The sequence below is a fragment of the Vipera ursinii genome (genome assembly GCF_947247035.1).
Source record: "Vipera ursinii genome assembly, chromosome: 12".
Lineage (NCBI taxonomy): Eukaryota > Metazoa > Chordata > Lepidosauria > Squamata > Viperidae > Vipera > Vipera ursinii.
The window spans coordinates 18,755,639-18,769,849 of record NC_139525.1 but is presented as its reverse complement, the minus strand read 5'-3'; the positions used below and the strand labels follow the sequence as shown (position 1 = coordinate 18,769,849).

At 43.2% G+C, this 14,211-nt stretch overlaps 1 protein-coding gene across 4 annotated transcripts in view; it reads right to left on the bottom strand.

Moving 5' to 3' along the window:
* Window positions 1–12,209, bottom strand: part of ATRX (ATRX chromatin remodeler) — a 119,753-nt gene extending 107,544 nt beyond the window's left edge. For 2 of the 4 annotated variants that reach the window (XM_083372296.1, XM_083372298.1), the window contains exons 1-2: window positions 11,459–11,496; window positions 2,017–2,129 (exon numbers count right to left, since the gene is read on the bottom strand). In XM_083372296.1, coding sequence (XP_083228422.1) covers window positions 2,017–2,129; window positions 11,459–11,481 — 136 coding nt within the window. In that variant the 5' untranslated portion in view covers window positions 11,482–11,496. Of the gene's footprint in view, window positions 1–648; window positions 772–2,016; window positions 2,130–11,458; window positions 11,497–12,070 lie in introns of those variants that run through there. The other 2 variants (XM_083372297.1, XM_083372299.1) reach the window with 2 other exon arrangements.
* Window positions 12,210–14,211: the final 2,002 nt, after the last annotated feature.

The window sequence follows — 14,211 nt, the reverse complement described above, 5'->3', positions numbered from 1 at the left end:
GTAAGGGAATCCCTCAGATCCTGTCTATTATGCCTGCTATCTTCTATTTCTTAGTAAAGGTTTCTGCTTGGAAAACCCTGTCTCCAAGAGTTCTACTTTCTTAAGAAGTAGGTTAAGGTGGGTGCTGACACACACACACAAACATGTGCACGGGTCTGGGACAGGTGAGCTGAGAGCCATGCAGAGGCCCTTCAGACACAGAGCCAATGATGGTGGAGAGGTCAAAATGGGAAGCCTCCTGCCTGGAGCATCTGGAAGTTAAAAAAAATAAACCTGAGAAGCGCTCAGAAGCCAGTTCCTTTACTAACTCCTTGCTTCCTTCCTTCCTCTGCGTTCAGGAAGGGATGATGGGAGGGGGAGAGACAGCCAGTGCTGCCAGTGGCTATGCTGCCGCCAGCCGTCAATATCCCACGCAGGCAGGGGCGGTCCCGGTGAAACGGAAGCCTGCTGGGTGTGAGGCTAGGTCAGCGAGCAGGCATGGCACTCATCTACTGGTGGGGGTCACCAAAGCCAGAACGAGCTCAGCCTTAGATCTGCGGGGCAGCCCTGGAGCAAGCGAGCCCCCCCATCTCTGCCCTGCCCCCTGGGGGTGCATGGAGAAGACGGCGAGTGCTGGTGTCCTGGAGGAAAGGGAAGCACTTCACTTACCTTTTTTCTTTCTCAGTAGTCAGCAGAGATGGTCAACAGGGATCCTGGGCGCTTGCTGCCTCTTCACATGTCCAGGGGGCGAGGCGGGGGCAGCCCCTTGCTGGCCCTTTCTCGCCAAAACCTCCTTTTATACCCTCTCCTCTCTCCCCCCTCCTCCTCTTCTCTTCAGTGCACCTCCAGCTTCCAGAAGTGCCAATCAGCTGGAGCCCTGCGCTGGTCCTGGCGCTTCTGCTGAGCCCTGACAGCCCTGTAGCTCCAGCTGTCTCTCCCTCAGGCTTGTGCGGTGCTGTCACTGCTTCAGCTCATTCCTCTCCACCCTGCTACCACTTCTCTAGGATGGTTGCGTACCACCTGCCAGGTACCAAAGTATCACCAGTGGTATGCGAACCATCGGTTGAAAAGCCCTCATGTACAATACATAGTGTAAAGACTGTAAAGACTATAACCCCACTCCCTTCTAGCACTAATGGTGTTACCTAGTTTGGTAATGAAATGTCTGCAAGAAACTCACCAAGGACAACCAATATGATTATATATTGTTGCAACATGATCTAAACTTTTTGGCTGATCTAGGATTTTTTACTAGCATGAAACAAAAATGTTTCCCCTTCTGTACTACCCTCTTTTAGATATGAGTTTTAAAACAGCTGCTATACTTTTAAAAAGAAAATTAAATACACTGGACATGCAGTGTATGAGAAACCAATGCCCACATAGAAGTAACCCATATTTTGATCCATACCAACAAAGTTGTTGAGATTGACAGCTGGGTAGTAATATTAATTAAAAAATTCACTGCTACAGTATGTGAAATAGACATATAGTTCTCCAAATCTACTGAAGTGCCAGAATTCCAATTCTACATCCTCTGCAGCTATTTCTTTCATGCTGCTGATGCTGTGAAGATCAAACTAGTTCTTACTTTATTAGTTTTTTATAAATTTCTGAACTATTTCGGAGTGCTTTCTACTTTCAAGGTTTGCATAGTTGTTGTGGTTGTATTTTTCTATATAAGCTGCCAAAAATTTTGATTTTTGCTTCACACAAATAAAAGTAGTAAGAAAATAAACAAAGAAGAAAGAAGAAATTGACATAAGCAAAAATAGTTGAAAATAAAATTGGCAGAAAAACAATGCAGCACATTATGAAATTCAAAGAAACAATGGAAATACCAATAAAATTAGTCAGAAACATTTCCTCTTTCCCATATAGTTTTTTTAGTTATAAGTTTACTATATTTATTAAAACAAAACAGCAATAACTGTCATGTTCCAACAGTATTTCCTAGCTATATAATTCTGTGTGATGTCAGAAAATATATATTACAAAAACTACAAATCTTAACAGCTTTACAATGATGAGTTTTACCTGTATTTTTACTCATAGATAATCTTGGAGGAGAATTTGCGTCCTCCGATTCTTCTGATGAGTGAGCCAAGAAGTCATGAAGTTTCTGCACCAATGTATTCAACTTGCTTTCACTGTTAAAAAAAGATGCACCATTGAATATATCTCTTTTAGTATTACAGAATGAAGCAAGAGCTCTGTATCTCAACCAACCAAAACAAATCTGATATGCATATAATAGGGGGGAATGGGCTGTTCTGAGATAGAAAAAAAATGGTCCCCTTCAAAATGTTCTTTTAGAAGTTTCGAATATTCTATGTTATGGCAAAACAAAACTCAAACTGTTTCTATTGTTCTACCAAGGAACAATGGAAACTTAAAGTAAGCTTTTGTTCCCATATTATTCAGTCCATGACCCCAGAAATACAGTCAATGAGGGGAAAGACATTAAATATTACCTGTTACTGAATCTACAAAAGAATTATTTGCTACATTTAACTTTAGCCAAGGTAATGACTTTTTAAAATAAATGTTAAACAATGTCCAGGCTGCAAAAGTATGCTAGTTTCTATTTAACTATCACTTACATTGCTTGCAATTAGGTTGCAATATTACTCTATTGGCACATATTTTAGACAATAATCAGCAAATAACACTTAGCATAAATTATCACACCACTAGGCTTGCATGTAAGTTACCATTCTCTATGGTAGAACATGCAGAATAAAATGCCCCGCACTGTCCTAATCTGTGGAATGTTTTATTTCACATTCAGAACCCTCAGGGTATCCAAGCTGATAATGTTTTCTATTTTCCTAATAGAAATGATTATTTATGCACCTCTATCTGCCAAAATCTACATATCTGATCAGGCACTTACATATTGATTTAACATACTGATTTTATTTAAACAATTTGCATAAATAATTATTTATGTAAACAATTTGTATGGTGACCCATCTTGAATACAATTCTGATCAGTTAACAATAACAGCCATAAAACCAAAAATTCTGACATCTCAGAATACAGAGTAACAGAATTGGAAGGAAACTTGAAGGTCTTTGTCTTTACCCTTTGCCAAAGCAGGGGATCCTCTATAATTCTGGTCAAATGGCTGTTCAATTTCTTAAAAACATTCAGTGATGGGACAACTTCTGAAAGCAGGCTGTTCCACTGATTAATTATTCTGTCAGGAACTTTCTCTGGGTTGGATCTCTCTTTCATAAGGTAACATCCATTACTTGTCTTAATGTTAAGTGCTCTAGAAAATAGGCTGCCCCCCCCCCTTTCTGGAAGATTGCTCGGGCAAGGGGTTGGACTAAAAGGAAAACAGAAAACAGTTTCTAACCTTCCTTTCTTAGGGAAGGTGACAGAGGTGATTACTTGGCAATTTCAGAGCGTCCTGTATAAAATGGATTATCCTTCTAGTCAGAAACAGCATTGGTTGTACTTATTTGTTAAATTTATTGACAATCTATCTCCCCGTGGGGCTATTCTAGGTGAAAAGACATGTAAATAAAACAAAATAAAATAATAGAACAATAAAACAAACAGAAAAAACAACAGGAATATAGTACAAAACCATAACAAAAGATATCTAGCCCCAAAGACTGCACTTGCTGCTGCAGTTTGAACCAGCTGTTTCCAAATAGATTTCAAGGTAGCCCCATGTAGAGCACATTGCAGTAGTCCAGGCAAGAGATGACTAGGGCTTCAGTGACTGAGCACAGAGAGTCATGATCTAGGAAAAACTACGACTGGTGCAAAGACTCTTCTATTCCCACCCACTTCCTGCTCTTCCATCCAGAGACATGAGTCCAGGAGAATTCCTAAGCTGCAAACAGGGCCTGAACAGCACGATCCTGCCTAGAACTAAGGATGATAAAAACCTGGATCCTGAGGCTCCAGTCTTCTACTCAGCTACTCAGTCTTCCCAGGATATCTGTTATCCCAGGTATACAGATGTAAAGCTGAGTTTCATCAGCATATTGATCTCTTAACCCACAGGTCGGCAACATGCGGCTCTTTGAGCCGTCTCTTGCGGCTCCCAGCCGCCCGGTGCGCGCGCACCTCTTCCAACGGGCAGTGGTGTGCGCGCACCTCTCCAAATGGAGAGTGGCACCGCCCATTTGGAGAGGTGCGCGCGCACCTCCCCGAATGGGCAGAGGTGCGCGCGTACCTCCGCGCAAATGGGCAGCGGTGCTGCTCTTTGAGGAAGCTGCTGCGGCCCGTCTGCGAAGCTGCCGCTTTCGGCAGCTTCGCAGACGGGCCGTGGCAGCTTCCTCAAAGAGCGGCGCCCCTGCCCATTCCAAGAGGAGCGCGCGCACCTCTCTGAATGACCGGAGGTGCGCGCGCACCTCCCCAAACCTTTGGGGAGGTGCGCGCGTACCTCCGCGCGAATGGGCAGCGGTGCCGCTCTTTCAGGAAGGTGCCGCGGCCCGTCTCCGAAGCTGCCGAAAGCGGCAGCTTCGCAGACGGGCCGCAGCAGCTTCCTCAAAGAGCGGCGCCCCTGCCCATTCCGAGAGCTGCGCCATCTCTCCGAACGACCGGAGGTGCGCGCGCACCTCCCCAAACCTTTGGGGAGGTGCGCGCGTACTTCCGCGCGAATGGGCAGCGGCAGCTTCCTCAAAGAGCGGCGCCGCTGCCCCTTCACACGGAGGTACGCGCGCACCTCCCCAAAGGTTTGGGGAGGTGCCCGCGCAACTCCGGTCGTTCGGAGAGGTGCGCGCGCACCTCTCGGAATGGGCAGGGGCGCCGCTCTTTGAGGAAGCTGCCACGGCCCGTCTGCGAAGCTGCCGAAAGCGGCAGCTTCGCAGACGGGCCGTGGCAGCTTCCTCAAAGAGCGGCACCGCTGCCCGTTCGCGCGGAGGTACGCGCGCACCTCCCGGAATGGGCAGGGGCGCCGCTCTTTGAGGAGGCTGCCGCGGCCCGTCTGCAAAGCTGCCGAAAGCGGCAGCTTTGCAGATGGGCCGTCACCGTCGGGCAACCGGGAACCGGTTCCATCTCATTTTTTTAAAAATGGCAGCCGCGTGCGTCCGCGCATGCGCAAAAAAAACTTTTTGCACATGCGCGTGCATGGACACACGCATGCGGCTCCCACTTTTTTTAATTTGTGATGGAACCGGTTCCCAGTGGCTCTTTTCCTTTTTTAGGTTGCCGACCCCTGTCTTAACCCATGGTGATGTATCATCATACATCAACATGGGTTAAGAGATCAATATGCTGATGAAACTCAGCTTTACATCTGTATACCTGGTGACCCAAGTGATGCTGTCTCTGCTCAATCATGGTGCCTGGAGGCTGCAGGGATAACAGCTAACAGCTTCATCCTGCAGAACAGTGCAAGTGAACGGTTGGGAGCTGGACCTCTCACTCTCTATTAACTGATTGGGACCAGCCTTGGAGAAAAGTAAAGTAAAATAAAACATATTAAATGGTGGATAGGGTAGGGGTTTTATACTATTCATTTTTAATGTTGTAAACTGCCCAATGTCACTGTGAATTGAGCAACCATATAAATTTGTTTAATATTAAATAAATCCTTAAAAAAAATTTTTTAAAAAACCTACTATTAGTTCCTAAAGATATTTGTTATCAATAAATCAATTGATAAGCTGCTAAGAAATGAGTGAAATAAAGAATTAGTATTTCCTGTATGGCCTAGACCAGGGGTAGGCAACCTTGGCTCTTTTATGACTCGTGGACTTCAACTCCCAGAATTCCTGAGCCAGCCACGTTGAAGTCCGCGAGTCATAAAAGAGCCAGGGTTGCCTATCCCTGGCCTAGACCAAGTGTGAGCAATTAAATTTTCCTAAGGAGCCATATGTTGTGACCCCCATCACCCCGCCTCCCAAAACCACTGTTCTACCCCCACCCCAAAACTGACATCCAAAATGCCACAGGCCACACAGGAACAACTGAAGGGCTGGATATGGCCTGAGCACAATAAAATGGCCAGGTCTGGCCTAGATAATGGGCAAATGTCTTAACTTATATAGCAAAGTATCAATGGATCTCAAATTACGACTAATGCAACAAAAATAATTTAGAATTCATAGAACTCTATTATGTTTGTATAAAAAAGGATTCTCAAAAAACAGTATTTTGTTGGAGTAATAAAGATAATGCTTCGTTAAAACACATGCTTTCACAATGTTTTACACTTTCTAAGTTTTAGGAGAAAGTACTGAATTATGAAGAGTTATAATACAGGTATCCTTGACTTATGACCATAATTAAGTGCAAAATTTCCATTGCTAAACAAATAATTACTAAAATAGGAATACAAAAGAAAAAAAGAGGACTTGGACGTGGAACAGAGCTTTAACAAGAAATTCTGGATGATGCCTTTTTATGAGATTTACAAAGTAGGCTGGTGAAAGCTTTTGAAAAGATTCTTTTTAAATGTTAGAAAGTGATACAATGTCAACTCTTACAATGCCACAAGAATGATTTAAAGGTTAAGACTGTGCAAAGAAGGAATATAAAGTTGGAATATTTGACCAGGGATAATCTACAGGTTGTCCTTGACTTACAGCTGGTTGCTTAAGAACCATTTAAAGTTATGACAACCACAGAACAAATTAGTTACAACTACACTACCTGCTGCACCACCCTTGCAATCATCTTATTGTATTTTGGCAGCTTGCATTTATTACCAATTGTAATAACATCCTGCAGTTGTGTGATTGCGCTTTGTGACATTTTTTGCCTTTTTCCAACAAAAAATATCCATTGATAAAATAGGCTTGCACTTAGTGACCATCACAAAAATGGTCATAAGATCGAGATCAAATTTTGGACTCAATTGTGGTCTTATGTTGAGGACTACCTATGTACTAGTGCAGGGGCATCAAACTGACGGCCCACAGGCTGGATGCGTCATGCCGGAACCACGCCCACCCCATTGCCGGCAGTGGAAAAAGTGTCGCGATACGTAGCAACACGACACGTGATGTTGCGAGTTTGACACCCCTGTACTAGTGTATCGCATAGTAGTGTATACTTTTACACATAACCTTTAACAAGCCTGATTCCGTATTTAAATAACTACATAGGCTCACAGAAAAAACAATAACTTGTATATTCTCATTAATCAGGCTACTTAACTTCTGAACATGTCACCTGAACATATTGTTTCTAAAACTTTATACTAATATTATAAATAAGGAACCATTTCACTATTTTGCAAAGTTCCATATTCGTGTAAGATGACAATAATCTTGTCAGAAAAGTTCTGAATTTTTAGGGCATAGCAAACTATGCAATTTAATATTGATACTTTGAAAAATTTAGAGCAAATGATAAAAATAGTGATTTGTAGGCATTATTTTCATCCATTATGGTTGACAGCTCCTTTCAGCCTAAATTGCACAATATACATTTTTTGAAGAATGCGTTATGGCAAAAGTCACAGCAAATTAAGTTTCCACCTTCAGCACACCATCTGAAATTAAAGTTTTAACATTTTTAAAACATGCTCCCATGAACAAATGACAGAAGTTTTTCATTAATATACAATAAGACTGGGATACAAGGAGCTATATTATTTTCAAAAGATAAAGTCTATTTCCATTTTCTATTATAGGAAAACAAGCCAAATTAGCATTAATCCAGATACCCTAGAGCAGGGCTTTTCAACCAGTGGTACGGGTACCACCTGTGGTACATTGGCACCTAGCAGGTGCTACGCAATCATCCTAGAAAAATGGCAGTGGGGGAGGGGAATGGGCTGAACCGGTGGCAGCACCACAGAAGCCTAAGCAAGAGATGGCTCGAGCTGCAGGGCTGTCAGGGCTGAGTGGAAGCGCCAGGATTAGCACCAGGCTCCAGCTGGAGCTCAGCGCTGGTCCTGCCGCTTCTGCTGAGTCCAGAAGAAGCGCTGATCAGCTGGAATGTTGCAGCATCTCCAGGGTCTTGTGATTTACATTTAGATGCTTGGCAACTGATTCTGTTTATGACGGTCACAGTGTCCCAGGGTCATGCGAAGTGACCAAAACCTGCTGCAACCACCCAGCAGATGGGGGGGGAGGTATAAAAACCAAACACCCCCCACCCCACCCCCACTGCCAATCCTCAGCAGAAATGCTCACAACAATGAAAACTTCGAACAGGAGGAAGAGGGCCGCCAGGTGGGCAGGCAGGTGTCTTGCTCGGCTGTGGCTTGGGGGGCACTTTTTTCAGTGCCATTGTAACTTCAAACAGTCACTAAGCGAACTGTTGTAAGTCAAGGACTACCTGTACTTCATCCCTTTTTTCCTTTTTCTTGGTCAGGTTTTTGACACCTTGCTAGGCGGACTGGTGGTACTCAGATGTTGCCATATCCTAAAAGTGATACAATGGGTGAAAAGGTTGAAAAGCCCTGAATTAGATGGAATATTATACTATTAAGCAGATGTTTGATTATGGTTAAGAAAATAGGTAAATGTTTAGAAATAAAAGTATTATTTGTAACTAGAATATTATACTTATGAGATGGGAAGTACGAAAATTTTAAATGGGTTTGAATAAGGGAAGCTTTTAGTTACTCAAATATACGGTAATTCATTATGAGAAAATTGTAAGTGATAAAGATATTTTGAACATTGATAGGAAATTAAAATTTTGAAAAAGCGGGAAAAACAGAATATTGATTGAACAAATGGATTTTAAATGCAAATACAATTGAGATATGTTCTGGCTAGAAAAGATATTATAAACTGACACTATCGATATTATGTATAATACCAGAAAAATGTGTTGAAGATGTCTATATTCAATTGTAACAATAACAAGAATTGTATTTGCCCAGTGTGGAAAAATGCATACCACTGGAAGAAGAGAGGACCAAGGAAGCACTGGACGGTATAGTATTGGAACTAGACTGAGAAAGTTAATATGTACCATTGAATTACCAATGGACCCAGACAACACATTGTTAAGTACTCATGATTGTAAAATTAGAAAATTAATAAAATATTTTAAAAACCCAACACAAATGATTAGTAGAAATCAGAATGTATTTGTCAAGAACAAGTCTTTTTCATTAGGCAACTTTCTCAGTAAAAATAATGTTGTACACCAAGAGGTAAAAATGATATCAAATGATATCAAATTTGAAGAAGATATTAAGTCAGATGCCACAAAGTCCAGAACCTCCTATGTCTAGCACTGTTCAACATTTTCAGTAATAATCCAGATGGAGGATTTTTACATGACACAAAACTGGGTGAAACAGCATTTTACAAAATAGAAATACTATTCAAATTATTTTAATAACACAGAAGGACAGAAAACAAAATGAAGTTTAACAGTCAAATGCAAAGTTCTTACCAACATACAAAATGCAATGATATAAAGTGGAGAAAACAAAGCTTGGTGATAGTATATCTGGAAAAAAAATTTGAAGTTGTCCACGCTAAATATGAATCAGCAGTGCAACATGGATACTAAAAGGGTAAATGCAGTTTTAGGTTGCATTAACATGATTATTTATTTATTTATTTATTTATTTTAATTCCATTTATATCCCGCCCTTCTCCGAAGACTCAGGGCGGCTTACAAGCTTAGCAGTAGCCTTCATTCTATGTATATGCCTACTTATTAGGGCTTTCGCCCCCCCCCAAGCGGCATTATTACAAAGTCAGCTTATAGCTTATAGCTTTCAAATCAATAGAAAAATGTTCTATTAAATTCCATCTTGATCAGATCCCATCACAAATACAATGTCCAGTTTTTGGAACTACAATTTAATATATATTCAGAAAAATTAGTGCAGTTCAGGGATTGAAATCTGCCATGAGAAATGATTGAATAAATTATGTTTGCCCTTGGGGGGAAAAACCTGAAGGCACACATCTCACCATTTTTCAAGTACCTAAAGTGATATGAGTCAGAAAAGTGACATATTCCACAAGTCAGAGAATATTTTTCTCAAGATAGAGGAAAGTATTTGAATTTTAGTGCATGCTTCCTAAAAAGAATTGAGCAGTGAAGTAGCAAGGTCCCTTTGCTGGATGTGTTCAGATGAAGGAAGTGGATGTGTTCAGATGAAGGATGGATAGGCATCCATTAAGGATGCTCTAATTAGGATTCCTGCGCTAAGTGAAAGATTGGGTTACTTGAACAAAATGTCAGCTTCCAACTTTATGAATTTTTAAAACTGTCTTATTGTTAACCAAAACATTCAGGAACTAAGGACCTTTCACAGCTCCTTAATCCCTCAAGCAATTTGTACATATTCCTTCTTTTGGATAATGCTTACTACCTTAATTTTTAATTACCTGAAGTCTTGCTTGCACTGTTCAGTAAAAAGAATTCTGATGAAAGACAACTAGAAACTTGAAAGGGCAATTATTAAACCATTTAGTAATCTGTAATGACCATTGAAGGGCAGGGAAAAATCAATGCAAGAACATAAAGTGTAAAAAATTAGAAATCATTTGCATTTTCTTCAAACTTTTTCAGAGTACTAATACAAAGCACTATTGAACTGTTTCATAAATGAAAATGGAGACAAGGCAAGTGTCTTATTCCTCCAAGAGAGTAAGAATACAGTTAATATAGACTACATATTTCACTGATTGAAATAAATGACTGAAGGACTATGACTATTCACAATTCACACACGAATCACATTTGGCAATATTCTCTTTTTGAAGTTTTTCCTTCATAAATTTTAAATCAGTGGTTCTGCCCATTACCATGAGGTTCTCCTATTCAAGGATCATTTGTCAAATGTATGATTACCAAATGAAATATTTGAAGAAATATTCTATAGGGTTATCAGAATACAAAATAAATCCTTTTTGTATAAGGGTAGTAGACAAGGAAAACTGTTGACAGTATAAAATAAGAACTCACCAACTTGGCTTGCGGAAAAAGGCAAATTAAAATATGATATTCAAATTTAGAACAAGAGGTAAAGTGATTAAAGAGGAGCAATAATATTTCATCCATGGTTTGCTTAATCATGATTACTTATATAAACACAAATGGTTCATGGAAATCATAAACTATGATCTACAAACCACAAGTGGAGATTTCATACATCCTGAATCAACAATATATGTTTTAAGAAAGTGTGAATTCTGTTGTTGAAGAAGCAAAAAACAATCCCTGCTGTTAAGAAACACAGACATTTAATTGAACCCTGTGTCAAAACAAAGGCTATGTTCTCACAGCAATCTAATCCGCTGTTTCTCAGACTCGGAAACTTGAAGATGTGCAGACTTCAATCCACAGAATTCTGGGAGTTGTAGTTCACACATCTTGAAGCTGCCAAGGTTGACAGACACTGGTCTAATTTTCAACCAAACCATAATTGTCTCAGTTTTAACCCCCGTGATGGATCTACAGAACAGACTAAGCCACAAATAAAACTGACTGTGTATACACACAGGACGAACCCAAAAAGAGTTACTACCAAGCGTCGGGGGTGATTCCATCCTTTATTTAAGGTCCCAGCAATCCCCATCTATATACCGGATGTCTCCGCTAGAAGCCATTAAATGCCAGGATTATGATCAGAAGTCCATCCCGATTTCCACCATCGCCGCCAAGGACAAGGCTCACGGGGCAAGATCGCCACAAACAAACCGGCCACAGGACTGCGAAAAGCTCCTTCCATGTGTCCAAAGATGGGCAGGTAACTACGCACCTGTGCAGCGGCCCATACTTCTCGGTCACGCCGGGCTGCCACGACCAAGCCCGCCGGAGCCACCGCGCGAGGCCGGAAAAAAAGGTGGCGAAGACCACGCCCCCAAGTGCGGAGGGCAAGTGCGGGTGCCCGCACGGGGGCGCCCAGGAGCAGACAGCCCTGTCCCGCCCCCACTGCGCATGCGCGTAGGCGGGAAGCGCGAGGGGGAGGGCCTGTCCCGTCCCCCAACCCTACCTAGCACCGTCGGATAATCCGCAACACGGTGTTCGCGTAACAGCCGGCGAGAAGGAGGCTACCGCTTCTAGATAGGCGTGCGGCGAGAATACCGGCATCGGGGTTTTTCCCGCCGCCGCCCCCCCCGCCTTTCTCCGCCCCTCACCCGGCTGAACTGCCTCACGAGAAGGCACGCGGAGCCGGCTGCCGCTCCCGCCGCCTACCTCGCGGGCTCCGTGGTCATGTCTCCGTCGCTGTTCCTCGCTCCCGGGCCGGGGGCGGCCAGCTTCAAGCGCTAAGAGGAAACAAAGCCGTTGGTACCACGAACCCCACCACAGTCGCCATTGCCGCCATCTTGTCGGCGAGGAGGGAAGGCGCCTCCTCTCCCCCGCCTTCCCTCTATCGCTCCGCGTCCCGCGATTGGCTCTCGGGGGCTGGCATCTTTTTTTCGATTGGGCAAGTCGCGCCGGTGCTGTTGCTAGGGCGGTTGGCGTCATCGCTCCTCTCTACAGCTTCCGATTGGCTACTATGGCGGCTGTCGTCGACTGTTGTCACGCCGTATGACGTCATTGAAACGGAGGTCGGATTACCAGGCCCCAAGTCTCTCCTGCCGTTCGACCAAATGCAAAATGCTGTTTCTGCCTCGTTCAAGGCAGGCAGCGGGGACTCTTTTGACGTTCCACCGCAACAGACTGATTGTGTGTTGCACACCTAGTTTGCCACAGAGCTTAACGCTGTTTTTCTCTCTTATTTTAAAACACATTGTATGACTTTATAGTTTTTTACATTTAACATTACTGTTGAGAAAAAAATTCTACCTTTAGCATGGAATCCATAGCTAATCATCTCGTCTCTACTTCAAGGACAAGATATAAGAAATTCTCCAGACAAATTAGATCTGAACTTTAGCTATTGAAGTCACTTGTCTGAAATGGTATAGGTCAGGGGTGGCAAACTGCTGGCCCATGGGCCGGCTTCATCATACCAAAGCCACCCCCACCCCATTGCCAGCAATGCAAGAGTCGCGACACGTCACATGACGTGGCGAGTTTGACCCCTGGTATAGGTCCTTCTGCTTGAGCAGGGGGCTGGACTAGAAGACCTCCAAGGTCCCTTACAGCTCTATTCTATTCTATTCTATCCATTCTATTCTAAGCATGATCTTCCACCACATGCTTTATACCGGAGGTCCCCAACCACCGATCCATGGACCAGTACCGGTCCATTGCCTGTTGGGAACTAGGCTGCACAAGTGGCAGACAAGCGCACAAAGCTTAATTTGTGCATACGTGGGATCTAGGTTGCGCATGCACAATCATCACTGCCCCCCTCCCACCATTGCTGCCAGTCCGTGGAACCAGAAAGGTTGGGGACCACTGCTTTATACTCATGCCCATTTACACCAGAAGTGCAGAGGGGGCTGGATTCTTAACAAAACAGTAGAGCTGCAGATTTGACTCAGAATACTGAAGAACTGCGGACCAGTAAAACGTTGGCTTGCCTCCTTTTAAATTTACTTCAAAAAATGGCACCTCCAACCAAACCTAATGAAAACAGGTAGCCATGTAGCCACATTCCACCTCAGCAATAGATATACAAATTACCAGCCTTCAGTGAAGTTTCAGAACCAAAAGCTCTCTGAAGTACCTGGGGATAACACTGGATAGATGATTAACCTTCTGGCAACTCCTGGGAAAAAAATCTGCAAAATTGAAAAGCTGTAACAATTTACTGCACAGACCGGCTGGAACATCCCAGGGTGTTGATGCTAACACCTATGAACAACAGCCTTGGCTTTGGCTTATTTCACAGCTGAATATTGTGCCAGCACCCACACCAAAGGATTGATGTCCAACTCCACCGGACAACGCGTATCATCTGTTACATTGCATCCCACTCCTTTGCACTGGTTACCAGTACTTACCAGTACTGCCCTGCATTAGAAGACAAGAAGCTCTCGTTCAGCTATGGTCAAGGATGCTGAACAGGGCCCTCCCTGTCCACCAGGACAATGTGCAGCCCATCACAAGATTGAAATCCCGTGTAAGCCCAGCCTGGAAAACAGCCATTCCCTTAACCCCTACTCAGCTGAACCCCAAGAACCCCTGGAGAGAGCAATGGTCCAAGATTGTGGCCTCACCATTAGCACTCTACCAAACCACCTGGTTTTGACTTATCTTCCTTAGGTTGAACAGGATTAGGTGTGATACTGGAAGAAGTGCCTTGGCCCTGTGTCAGTGGGGATTCCCCTTGTGATTGTGACGTTTATGTGCAAACTATTAAACATATTGTGCAAGATTGCCCATGCCATGCGTTCTCTGGTTCCTTAGAACAGTGGTCTTCAACCCCCAGGCCGCGGCCCACT